The following is a 12,818-nucleotide window of genomic DNA, read 5'->3' as shown; positions in this document are numbered from 1 at the left end:
TAGTTTTGTGATAAATGCATAGGCTGCCCAGCTATATGACAGTTCCCCTTCTAGCCAATGTACGAATGTTACCTCTGGAATTTCCCCATCTTTTCCATTGGTCTAGCAACTACAATGTGTCTTCAAAGGGCTTTTCTGAAGTGGTTTCTATGATAGCTTTGTGGATGAATTACATGGGTTATTTCCGAATTTCAGTCGTTCTATTTCAAGAAAAAGCTGCAAGTGTATTGATTTGAGTAAAATGTCAAGTCATTAGTGTGCTGCAAATGTCTTACAAACACATTACCAAAACGGAATTGCAGCATACACACTAAATTGGTCTTATTCCATATATATTGGAATAAGCCAATCAAATTGAAAGACTGCCTAAGAGAATCCAAAGCTTGAAATTATGCACCTTGATATAATTGGAAATCACTTTTACTGATTAGGCTTCATACTGTTGAAATAGAAGGTACTAGAGTACATGGACAAATGGCCACAAGAACATTGAAACAGAGACAGTATTTGGTTAATATGCACTGTAGGTTTTATTACAAGTGTCATTAACTACAGGGTAGAGAAAAAAAAAACTGGGCGAACCCAATCCACATGAACCTACAGACAAAACCATTTTTCATCAGAAAAAAGAAATACTGGTAAAAAACACGGAGCATTTAAAAGAGGAGGTTGGAACAATAATTTTCAATCACACCAGAAACAACCATGTGTAAAATAATCTGCACATTTGTAACAACCACCCTTCTGTGCAGAGGGGAAGGACAACAATCCATAGGAGTCATATTGCTTAGCTGGTGTCCATCTGAGAAAACAAAAAGGAGGATAATTAGACAGCTGCAAGATGCAATTTGTCAATTGTTGTCAGGTATATTGTTTGACAGCTGAACGTACCCTGGCATTGTAGGCGTCTAACTGGGCGTCAAGCTCCTCTGCTGACAGCTGCTGCTTGGCAGTACCTCCGCGTCCCCCCCGACCTCTTCCTCCACCTCCAGCACCACGTCCGCCTCGGCCTCTCTGCACACCTCTGAAGCCAGCTCCACGATTTCTGTTCATGCCACCCCCACCACCTCTGTTCAGACTGAAAACGAGAGAGCCCATTAAACATCCTGTCCACAATGTTTGAGTGTTGCTTGCAAAAACCTGGCTACACTTACCCCTGCATAGGTCGCCTCTGTTGGTCAATCTGTGATGTGACGAGCTGTATGTTCATAGGCCGCCCTAGAGAGCCAAAGAAGACATGAAGGTCACGATTTAGGCAGGGAAGTAGTATTGAATTATTCACGTAATCTGCCAGCCAGATAATGTTCTTCAATATATTTGTAGGCATAATTCAATACAGGTGAAACAAGAAGCATACCGTCAAGTGGGATGCCGTTGTACTGTTTCATGGCCTTCAGGGCATCTGCTCGCCTTTCAAAGTGGACATCTGCGGTTCCCAGGCTTCTTCCCGATCGGTCGTAATGAACTGCTGCCTTTTTTAGGGTCCCAAATTCAGCAAAGAGTTCCTGAAACAAATAATAAAATAAGAGTCATTGATTAGCAATTCCTTTACCCCCACTTTGTAATTAACTCCCAAATGGCAAGCATGCTTCATTTAAAGTACCTGAATGTCTGCATCCGACACGCCAAAGTCGAGATTGGAGACTAGGAGGCTTCCCCCCGGTTTCAACGCCGCCTCCTCCGCCACCTCCAGCGGGGCCGCTGAAGCCACTGAAGCCGTTGTCAAACATGTCATGCTGCCACTTATCCGGAAGCTGTTTTTGGCTGCAACAGATGAAAGAGAACGACCTGCTGACTTCAGGATCCCCTTGCCTCTGTCAATCACAGAGTCCACACGGCTGGGTGTTGGGGCAAGCATGGGCTCCCACTTCCCAACATGGCCAGGGTGCTCAGTTCCCAAGAGGATCCCCAAAATGTTCCCTGCCCACCCCATCACAACAAGCAAGTGCAATCCAGTATTGACAGGAAGACATATATAGGGACAAACAACTTATATGATACTACAGGTATACAATTTTAACAGTTTTAGTGATGTTTCTGAGAAAAGCTAAATGTACTCAATGACTACGCCAAATTGAGCAATACTTATCATCCCACAACCACTTTACTAACAGTATCTTGCCCACCCCGGCTATCTACCAACATTGCCCATTGTTCTTGCCATCTGTGCCTCCACCAAATGCTCTCCAGACAAGATCTCGGGTACAAAGGGGGTTTGCCATCTGAAGCAGTGTTGCCTCCCAGCGCTGAACTGTGTTTCCTGGATCGCCCAAAGTTCTCTACCAAGCCACGAAAAGGGCTTTCATGAAGGGTAATTGTCCATAAGATGAGTGGATGAGGAAAAACAACTAAATACGGGAAAGCTATGTGAGCGTGGATTATCTGAGCGTCCATTTTGAGACCACGCCATTTTGATTGGGGCTTTTCTAGGCATGTCTAAATACTCATTCACACTTCAGGAGTGAACGTTTGCCTAATGTGAACACTAAAAGGGGGGGTTTGAAGTCCACTTGATCCATCCACAACAGCAGCCACCCTGGTTGAAAGCCACCAAACAGCCTTGTTGTGTAAAGCAGCCGCTCCCGAACAAAAGGCCGCTGTCGCTGCACTGGGAAAGACAAAAACTATGCTCCCAAGTGGTGGAAAAATCATGTGGGTGGGTGGATTTTCTCGATGAAGTAGTTTCCTTTCAGCATCATTGTGGACACTGGTGTGGAAAGCCGTTATTGGCCGTTGACTATCTTTAATAAGGTGCTGGATTCAAAATGGCGTTGTCGAGGCCTTCACGATCCAACTTTAGCTAGTTAGCCGATAGCCGCTCTCTCCAATGGGACTTTTCTTGAAAATGACGTAACACATATAAGTTGTGGGAGAAGGCCAAGGGACACACTATGTATACAACCTTCCAATTAAGCTTAACTGCAAACAACTGAGCTCCGTCGAAGGGAGCTCGGCGGTTATGGCGAACATTGTGTTCGCTGGCTAGCAAGCTGGCTATGGGGTTAGCTGCAAGCCTATCGAAGAACAGAAGTTTAACCAGGCATTTTCAGGATTGCCGAAGGTTTCTCCTTTTTTGCCCATTCCGCTAATTTTCTCATACCCTGTTGTAAGGCGTTGGTCTGCCTCTTAGCCAACGACTCAGGTTCTGTCGATCCTGTGGGTCCGGGTCCGCCGCCTCGGCCTGCAAAACGCTCCTCCGCCGCCCGCCTCCTCCTCCTCCAAGCCGCCCAGGGCCTGCTGCCCCTCGGCCGCCGCCTGAGCCTCCGCGGCCTCGGCCTCTTTCCACCCCGGCCCTCCACCTCTCTGCTGCCTGTTCTGCTTGATAATGTCGTCTAATGACATATCCATTTTATCAGCCATTATGCTGCCCCAATAAAGCTAAACTGTTTAACGAAATATAAAAAATACGCCCTAGACTGGATTGGTAAGTCTCCTTGTTCCTTCACAGCTCAACTGTCTCTGATAAGAAACAAAGCACTGGCCTTGGTCTGTTTATAGAGGGGGTGGGGAGTACGTCCTGCACGTAAATACAACGTCATCACGTAAAACACGTGACCAAGCCAGCCGCATAACAGCTTTCTAAAAAGGTACTGTTTTAATTAGCATTAATCAACATGAATGACTGGAGATAGATTTCGTTTTTCTTTACAGATTCAAATCAGAGCTCAAACTTCTTTGTCGAGTAATTGATTAGTTGATAGACAGTTAATCAATTTACAACCACTTTGATCATCAATTATAAAAAATACATTTTTAAAGATAAAAATGCCCCAAAAAATTCTGACCCGGCCTCTTGAATATGTTATGGTTTTATTAGCCTTATATGACTTAGACAACTAAAATATATTTGGTTCTAAGAAATGGTTTACTATTTTCTATTACTAAATGATTGAACAAGAAAATAAGTGATCGTTGGCAGCCTTTGTAAACATCACTATATCCAGGATTGGCACAATTGATTCTCCCAATCTACTGGCATATGATATTCCTCCCAGTATAAGATTCAGGGTAGGTTTACTTAGTTTCCTTTTGTCATTGTAAATATTTATGTAACACAAGCAGGAGTAGTACTGTAAAAGTCCTTTATTCAACATTTTGTTTCAAGGCTTAGGGGAGGGGGGTTCAACCAAGGGCAGCATACTTGGGGAGGTCTCTACTTAGTAAAGTCCATTTGGGGGAGGAAAGACATTATAATACAAAACATTGGCCTTCTACATTGCATTTGGCTTCCAAACTTGCCCACAAATGGTATATCCAATGTGACCATTTGACTACTTCTACAATTTACTGAACTATCTCCCAAACGAACCCAAAAAAAAGAAAGAAGTCAAGCCCTTTCGTATTTTTCCTCCAAAGTCGTATAAGTAGCAGTATTAAAGAAAACAAGGTTTTGTATTTAAGACTGCAGTCATTTGTGTCCTGTGGAGAATGTTGACAGTTTGCCACCTCAGCATCAGATGTCAGCAGATTTTGATAAAAGTTTGCATCAGTCCCATTCACATAAAGAATGTACATATCAAGATTTTTGTCACTTGAATAAAAACACGAACCGAGAGGCGAAATAATTTGAGCTCCCTGGAAACCGGTTTCCTTTTCTTCGTGGTCAGGTGTAGGTGGGCCAAAGAAAAAGACGGGGGCTGCTGTGGTCCAGAGTTGAGAGATGAGATTGGCATTCTGTGCTAGACTGGCCAACAGGGCTGACTTTCTGGCTGATGGAGGAAAAAGTTCTCGAGGAAAATGGGTGGAAAGAAGTGACTGGACCGCCATGGAAACACTAGGACTTCTTGGAGTCCTGTGTGTTACGTTTCTTAAGGTCGCTTCAGGTCCACTGGCGTGAAAGCTGCAAGAGCAGACAGAAACAAATTGTTAACTGACCTGTGTCTGAGTAATGTTATCCTTTAATAAGATACATTTCACATCACTACTAAGTTACACTGTTTACTGATGGGAAAATAACTGAATGAGCTCATTCAAAGATACAGAAGTGCACGTGTGAACTGAGGTCCAGGCATATGACAATGTATATGAACAGATGTTAACCCTCAATGCAGATAAGCGTGATACGCTGTTACAGGCATGTGATAACTATGTGACAATGTTTAGCCTCTGGGGAGATAAGCATGAGACAAGCATGATCATCACTGACGTGGGCCTGAGCTATCTTGCACAAGCATAGAAAACTGCTTTAAACCAGTATTCTTCAACCTTGTGTCTGTAAAATGCCCTCTCTAGTATATAAGTGAGTGATAGAAGCTGTTCGGGGAAACTAGTTGAACATATGTCTGTATGTAACTACTTTTCTTCAAGTTGTATTTGTTGGACGAACGCACTTATTGTAAGTCGCTTGGATAAAAGCGTCAGCTAAATGTAATGTAATGTAATGTTCCATTCTTGCAAGGAAATAAAGTGTAACCTGATTATTGATTCCCAAGCCGGTTGCCTATTGAGATGTTTTCTAACAGTTACTTACAATGTAGGTTAGGATTTGGGTTCTTTTCCACATACTCCTGTGGTCCACGGTCATTACGTTCGCTATTTTGTGTTGATCTGATGTCTCGGAGCACACACTGCCAGGCTGTGAAGGAGTAGAGTCAACAATACATTTAGGAAATGTTATCCTACCCTGCAGACTTGTAAGTAATGACATGATAAGAAAGACTGAAGGTTAATAAGATGTTGGACTGAATAAAAGATTATGTAATTCTAAATGTCAGTTCTAATAATAATAATGCATTTTATTTATATAGTGCTAAGAGTGGGCAAATTAAAATTGGCTGATTTAGGCACTAGTTCTACTTTACAATGATTGTTGAAGTGACCAGAAATTGAAAAGTAATCTGAATGAATGGTCTCTGGGTATAAACACTACCCTGTCCAAGTACTTTCCTGTGAGTGCATCACTTTTTTATATCTTGGGCATGTGCATGAGGTCTGGTAAGGCAAGCGTGCACACACATACAACATCATTTTATAATATTCTACTAATCCTCATTTAATTTCAATGGATTTCAAGGATATAATACAATGGGACTGTTTCTTGCCAAATGTAATTGGCGTGGACACAATCAAAACAGTTAATGAGATTTGGTAGAGAAACACGAGAAAACTCCACAGGGAACCTTGAAATCCACACAATAAAAAAGGTGTGGCTCTTTCTGCATCGCAAACAATTGAAAACACATGAATCAAGGAGTATCAGTGTTGAGATGAGAGGGGTTAGGGTTGTGGCCTCCTGCATTGATGAGGGAAAGCGGTGTTGTAATGCCATTAGTATTTATTGTGTCCGCACCGTTCCATTGGACACATAACCTGTTTTTGAAAAATGCTGACATTGTTCTTATGGACTTCAGTTTACCTGCTAATTCTTATGAAAGTGTTTACATGTGAGATGAACAAAATGATAAGGGGTGTGTAGCAACCTGAGTTGACCATCACTATTCACAGAATCTAAGCGCACATTTATAGTTAGATTGTTTCAACTGGCCTTTATTGAGCTCTTCACACATTGCATTAGTTTTACTTATTAGTTTGTGATAGATCTAATATTCAGTTACTTATTCAAATAAATTATTATACGTCAATGTAAGAATGCATACAGTCAACATGTCGTTGTGTCCCTGGGCAAGACACTTCGCCCCAAATTGCCTCCTGTGGGGATTGTCCACAGTACTGAAGTCGCTTTGGATAAAAGCGTCTAACAAGTAAATGTAATGTAAGAATGCATACTACTATCATGTATAAAGCGCAATTTTCCTCATGTGCTGGGGTGAAAAGCTCCCCAGTGTTAGTAGGGGATCGGGGGCTCGAGGTCCGCTTGTAACTATTCACCATCCTGGGAGCAGATGAGCTTCACAAACATACAACAAATTAAAATATCAGCATTAATAAATCAAAATGAGTCTTTAATTGTTTAACTCTGTGTTGTTAAATTAAACGTCAGTATAATTTACTTCCGCATCTCAAATCTGAAGCACAAAATATACCCACATTTACATTTTAATACATTTAAATGACCACTATCAACACTGGTCTATTTGTATCTGAGCACTATAACACACCTGGTCATTCTGTTTGCAGTCTGTACTCGCTCCACGCTCCTCTATGGTGAGTGGATTTGAAGAATAAAAGATCAGAAGTCTGCAGCTGAGATCTAAAAACAGTGTCAAGTATTACATCTCCACATGAGGGTCAGACAATAACAATACCTGCTTTATTGCATAGGAAACAAAGATGACATGATTACGGTCTATACACTTGTTAACAGAATATATGATATCACAGCATTTTGGCCATGTAGGTATGATTGAACTCCTTATTTTTATTCCCACTCACACAGAAAAAAATCTTTACAATTTGTGCCGTAAAGCGTGAAACATGATTCCTCAGAATGTAGCAGGGGCTCCTTCATTTACACCCCCCAACAAAGTATATGTTTGCATGATTATACAGCTGACTCGTGATTATTACTGAAAGTATATTGTGTTATAATTGTGTTGTATCGTTAAAAAGTCTGTGTGAAGGATTCATATCATTTACCACAATGTATAAACACAGGTCTGTATTTAAATAAACACCTCAAAAGTATTATTAACAGTACATTAGTGACACTGCTGGTTAGTCAACAGATGCATCTTCAAGCTACCTACTAGTCACAACCAATACATATAATCTAAAGAGATATGATAAGTAATATTAGTAACCATGTGAATTGTGTCAAAGTTTTAACGTGAACTCATGTTATATAGACATGGTTTGCTGTGTGTCTGTAAATGAACACATATGGACGTGAGCAAAGCAAGCGGCCTTTTGTTTACGTTTTCACTTATTTTGTGTTAGCATCAGGATACAAAGCCAAACCCAACACATGAACCACTGCTCCAATTATTGTGAGCAAGAATGTTTTACGTCGGTTATAATAATTGGGATTCGTGTTCCCTTATAGCTTTGTCCTTAACAGCTTACTGTAGAATTGCTGACACAATACTGTCGGCTCACATTAGCAAGCTAGTTAGCTAGCTAGCCGGACAATTTACATTGTCTTGTCGTAACGTTAGCTTCGATCAGCTAATATTTTCCTGTACCGAAATATGTATGAGAAAAACACGTTGCGTAGATATAACAACCCCCAATATGTAGATTAAATGACACACTGTTAATATGTTCAACAAACCTTTTTTATAACCCTTCCTTTCGTTTTCTTTATTCAGAGAGTGTGTACGCCGTTAGACCTGGCTAAAACGTTGCCAATGCCAACCAATCATTTCCGGGAAAGACCAATGAACACGGAAGTGAAAGCGTTCTCACAATTACAATAAAGTAATACATAATATACAATTAATGTTTGACAGTCCCTCTCTTTCGGTTGAGGTATTTCTTCGAAAAAGGCTTGTGCACACTAGGCATTTTTCTTTAAAAAAAAATCAACTACTACATTAATTTCAGGATGCCAGGAATATCATGATATTAATGTGTTATTATATAAGTGTTTAGGCAACAGCTGTAACACTTTTAATGCTTTTATTGCCTCTGTTGATTTTGTGAAATGTTTTAAGGATAGGTATAGATTGTGAGATACGAATAGGATTAGGTCCTCATGAGAAAAAACATTTGGGATGTGAACAAAATAAAAATGATGTTGAGTTCTGACTTTAATCTCAGAACTCACATTTATTTTTTAAACTTTTGGTCAAAAAAATCCAGTGGTGGCCCCTTATTCTCTTCCGTATGAGGAAATAAATATGATAGGAATGGGTTTTTAAAGTGTTTTGAATTGTATGATGTTCTTGTTGCTATTGTTTTTAGGAATTATGTGACTAAACAATGTTTCACACACACATAGGAGGGCTGAACAAATACATGGTGGTTGCAATCCTGGTGTGTGTGCTCTCATAAACGATACAACAGTCCAATTTATAAAAGATTTCTTTATTTATGAAAATGTACAAAAATAATAAGACTTTCATTGCTGACATTCATATGTCTACTACAGAAAACAATAACAATGCATCAGGAAAAATACTGCAGCAGTAAAGTGCTTATACAGCATAACTTGATGTGTATTTATTTATTTATTCATGACCATCAAGTATCAATTATCAATTAGCTGATCCTCTCTCTGCCCAGCAGTGAGGATACATAACTCCATCTGCCCATCTTCTGTGTTTTCAAGTCAATATGCAATAAAAGAATAGTTTGGAAACATACAGTCTTTGGAGTGCAACCAGCTACTTAAAGAGTAACACGTACACAATTGATAGAATACTAAAACTGATTAATGTAATTCAAGAAAGAATATTATATATGCTTGAGCTGAAATGAAAAAAGGCAAATTATTGCAGATTAACATTTGCAGCACTGGCATTATAACAAATACACCCAAAACAAATATAAAAAATAAACCAGCATAAATACAAATGCAGCCCAATCAATTATTGCTTTAAGGCTGCAATTACAAACAAAAACAAAGCGGGATCACTGTCTTTCTTTTCAGGATCAGAAACTCTGGCTATGTTCTTCCACCCTGTTGTCAGTCTGTTTGGTATTGCACTTGGTTTTCAAGCTCTCTCTTGGGTCCATGATTTTGTACCAAATCACACACAGCCCGTCTCAAACAGTTTGACGAGCTCTTTGCAGTCTGGGTCGATGAGGTCCGCTGGCTTCTCTCCGTTTTCGTTCTCCGCCACTGTGCTGGCTCCCGTCGATAGCAGATATCTGAGGGGAGAATGAAGCAGCTCGTTGTTAAATTCAGATATATTTATATAAAAACATGCAATAGTTTATTATACTATACTGCAACAATGTTCCTCAATGTGTGTGATTTTTCAGTGTTTCACTGTCTTGACTGTCAACTTTCAGTTTCAGTGTTCACTTATAAGTGAAGCTATATGTATTGAAGATCAGTTACATAATTTACTCGTTTTGAATATAATACAAAACAAAACATCTCCCTTATATTTGACATTTAATTCTCCCTATTGAATGCTTCTCCACTTCCTGGGTTATGTGGATTGTTAAGAATGATGTCACCAATTCATTTGTGTGTTATTATTGACAATGTTCAGAGTGAAACTAGTAGCTTAATATTTATAAAAACAGAAAGGTCATTGCAACCAGGTGACCTCATCTTATATGTCAATATCTTATATTTAATATCTTATATTTAATGTATGAGTATTTCATAGACAATGTGCAATATTTCCCTGTGGTATCTGTTCAATATTCAAATTAAAGACATACGTTTTGTATTCGTATTCAATAATCAAACTTCCCTTTGCTTTGCTCACACTCTGACTAGCGCACAAGACAATAGTTGCATAAGCTACTGTAACTCATTTTCTACTATTTACTGACAATTGAAAAATCATGAACCATCCCTATATTTGAGAAATCAGCTGCAGATGATGACGTTTTATATTTCTATTCTGTGCTATTATCAGTGTGCTGAAAAAAGGAGAGCATGATCGGTCAAGACTCAAAGGTTAAAAGGTCACCTGGCAATTTCCGGGTAGCCGTCACTGCAGGCCATGTGAAGTGGCGTCCAGCCGTCTTCGTCTCTCTGATGAACATCGGCGCCATATTTCACCAACAGCTTCACCACCTCCAGGCTTCCAGTTAGCACGGCTTCGTGAATTGCTGCCATACCTGTACAACGAGCTAAGTCAGTCCTGTGCAGCAGTTCAAGTCAGTTATTAACATCTTAACAGATTAAAAACCTCGATCCTGATTGGCTGGCATTAATTCTCAAATCAAAGTTCCAAATTGTGTGAAAATGTGATACAAATTAAAAGTTGTGGAGACTTACCGGAGTGAAAGATTGTATCCACACGGACCTTCCTGGCTCTCATGAACCGCCCAATTTGCTCCATATCTCCTCGCCTTACAATATCCTGGAAGATGATGTCATTGGGGAAGTGTACAGTTTTCTTTGCAGGTGCGACGGTATCACAGGTTTTTCCTGTGCTTGTGTGCGCTGTGTTGAACTGTACCGTGCCCCTTTGCTGTCGGAGGGGTGTACGTCGCTGCCGACTTGTAAGTGGACGTGTATAGTGATGGGGTGTATTGGTGCTGCTGTACTGTGTTGGGGTGTACTTTGCTGTTGAGGTATATGCCTGATGTGTAGTTGGGTGTAGTTGATGTGTAATGTGTGGAGTGTGATAGGTAGGTGTGTATGACGGTGTGTACTGTGACGTCCGTGTGTACGACGGTACATGGTAGTTGTACTTCATCCCTGCGATGGTTGCGGCCTCCCCCTTTGCTGTCGGCCCAGGAAGAGGAAAGTGAGATATCCAAAGAGAACGTACCAATCCAATTAAAATCCTTTCGCTCTGTGTCCTTTTTGTCCTTTCCTCACTTGTATCTGTTATCCCTTTAGTTCCCAGCTGGAGTATCTCCTGCTGCAGAATACACGCTTCACAAATCCTTTGCTTCACTATGATCCAATCTTTTAACTCGTTTGGTCCTCGTTTTCTTGCCCTCTGTGAATTTCTCCCATCTGTATACGAATATGTTTTGCACAGTGTGTTTGCTCTTGCACAGAACCTTTGTCTGATGGGGAACGTGGGAGAGGGTCCCTATATACCCTCTGTAGGGCTATTTTAGGACCTAATATCCAGTGACTTCAGCTTACAAATGAGTGGCCCTTGTCCGGCTCCTCCCTCTGACACTGCGCTCCCACCCCTCATAAAAAATGTTGACAACCCAAATGTTCCCTGCTTGAGAACTTCCCACAAAAACATCCCAAAAACATTGATTGATATCAGAGCTGAACTTCTACAGTAAAGGAAAACTATTCCTCACATGCACAGCAGGCTTCTTTATTTTGGGTTATTAGATATTGTTATGCACCAATTTTCTGTGAATCACGTTGTTTTTGCTTCTATTAATGACAGAGGTATTACAGTACAAATAAACAACAGCACATGATCACATGTTGCCATGTTGTTGATCTGCTTACTGCATAGTTGATGGTGCAATATAACCTCAGTTAGCCCCGAGACATTCAGGATTGATTAGAAAACATATACATTCGTACACCTACTTACAAAATAAAGATCATTAGGTAGTGTTTCTAAACGGTTCTCCTCATGTGTCCCATTGACCCGTAGGTTCGTCATGTGAGACTTCGTGCTTGCCCTTTACATCATAACCAGATACACCAATACAACTCACCCACTGAGGAGGTCATGTGTGGGAGTGTAGTCATGCCAAACTCAGGCCCTAAATGTAACCTCTCCTTTTAAATGCTGCTGAAAAGTCACATGGTTGCAAGAAACATAGTTATTTACAACACTAAACTTTCACTTTCCTAAATGGGTCTGACGCTTATACTGCAAAATTGTTAATTTATTATAAACAGAATGCTATAATCTCCACTTTCATTACATTTGGTACATTTTATTACTCAAATTGTATGTGTGAATGGTGCTGTAAAACTGTGTGCAGCTGCCCCCACACAGACTTCCATGATGGGAACAGCTGGTTATAACTGGTTCACTAAACCTTTGGAAGAAGACGTGGGCATTTCACAGATGCTGCCAATGTTACAGAGGAAATAGCGTAGCTGCCAATCCAAGGTTTTGGTTTCTCACCAGAGCTCCAACCACTTAAAATATGACTGTGCTCCAGAACTTGATCTCCCCTGTTGAACTGTTTGGTTTGTATTCCATTGTAATTCGCATTGTTAAAGCATCTGTTCACCCATATTTGTAGAAGGCCTTAATGTTGATTTGATCAGTAGTTGGAAAGTTTATATTGTAAGCCTTATGGTCGATGTATTTATTTTTTTCGAAAAGTTCTGTTCCAAGCTCTTCTCTCTTTCG

At 40.4% G+C, this 12,818-nt stretch overlaps 3 protein-coding genes across 5 annotated transcripts; all 3 read right to left on the bottom strand.

Moving 5' to 3' along the window:
• Positions 1–506: 506 nt before the first annotated feature.
• alyref (Aly/REF export factor) lies at positions 507–3,448 on the bottom strand. 3 transcript variants are annotated; one of them, XM_034199837.1, is made up of 6 exons: positions 2,162–3,448; positions 1,604–1,764; positions 1,358–1,505; positions 1,155–1,218; positions 892–1,078; positions 507–802 (listed from the first exon to the last, which is right to left on the bottom strand). In XM_034199837.1, the coding sequence occupies exons 1-6, from the start codon at positions 2,220–2,222 to the stop codon at positions 788–790; spliced, it is 636 nt and encodes a 211-aa protein (XP_034055728.1). In that variant the 5' UTR covers positions 2,223–3,448; the 3' UTR covers positions 507–787. The 3 variants fall into 3 exon arrangements, with proteins under 3 accessions (XP_034055728.1, XP_034055729.1, XP_034055726.1); XM_034199838.1 differs by having other exon boundaries at positions 3,101–3,448; XM_034199835.1 differs by having other exon boundaries at positions 1,604–3,448.
• Positions 3,449–4,068: 620 nt separating this feature from the next.
• mcrip1 (MAPK regulated corepressor interacting protein 1) lies at positions 4,069–8,289 on the bottom strand. The gene is given in 7 exon segments (XM_034199840.1): positions 4,069–4,819; positions 4,821–4,840; positions 5,471–5,575; positions 6,730–6,747; positions 6,750–6,847; positions 7,059–7,150; positions 8,171–8,289. Coding segments are annotated over 6 exon segments (294 nt in total). The 5' UTR covers positions 7,067–7,150; positions 8,171–8,289; the 3' UTR covers positions 4,069–4,774.
• Positions 8,290–8,915: 626 nt separating this feature from the next.
• LOC117535393 (protein phosphatase 1 regulatory subunit 27) lies at positions 8,916–11,527 on the bottom strand. Its single transcript, XM_034199839.1, has 3 exons — positions 10,802–11,527; positions 10,491–10,641; positions 8,916–9,711 (listed from the first exon to the last, which is right to left on the bottom strand). Exons 1-3 carry the CDS (start codon positions 11,223–11,225, stop codon positions 9,591–9,593), a joined length of 696 nt encoding a protein of 231 aa, XP_034055730.1. The 5' UTR covers positions 11,226–11,527; the 3' UTR covers positions 8,916–9,590.
• Positions 11,528–12,818: the final 1,291 nt, after the last annotated feature.

The sequence above is a fragment of the Gymnodraco acuticeps genome, unplaced genomic scaffold, assembly GCF_902827175.1.
Source record: "Gymnodraco acuticeps unplaced genomic scaffold, fGymAcu1.1, whole genome shotgun sequence".
Taxonomy (NCBI): Eukaryota; Metazoa; Chordata; class Actinopteri; order Perciformes; family Bathydraconidae; genus Gymnodraco; species Gymnodraco acuticeps.
This window is presented reverse-complemented; position numbering and strand designations above follow the sequence as displayed.

What these genes read in the sequence shown, in the direction of transcription:
- alyref (XM_034199835.1), bottom strand. Translation starts at nt 1,933, where the DNA reads ATGGGGTGGGCAGGGAACATTTTGGGGATCCTCTTGGGAACTGAGCAC. An exon ending in CAACGGCATCCCACTTGACG is followed by an intron (nt 1,219 to 1,357) that starts GTATGCTTCTTG and finishes TTGGCTCTCTAG; the next exon opens with GGCGGCCTATGAACATACAG. An exon ending in CAGAGGCGACCTATGCAGGG is followed by an intron (nt 1,079 to 1,154) that starts GTAAGTGTAGCC and finishes TCTCGTTTTCAG; the next exon opens with TCTGAACAGAGGTGGTGGGG.
- LOC117535393 (XM_034199839.1), bottom strand. Translation starts at nt 11,225, where the DNA reads ATGAAGTACAACTACCATGTACCGTCGTACACACGGACGTCACAGTAC. An exon ending in GGATACAATCTTTCACTCCG is followed by an intron (nt 10,642 to 10,801) that starts GTAAGTCTCCAC and finishes CTCGTTGTACAG; the next exon opens with GTATGGCAGCAATTCACGAA. An exon ending in GGCTACCCGGAAATTGCCAG is followed by an intron (nt 9,712 to 10,490) that starts GTGACCTTTTAA and finishes TTCTCCCCTCAG; the next exon opens with ATATCTGCTATCGACGGGAG.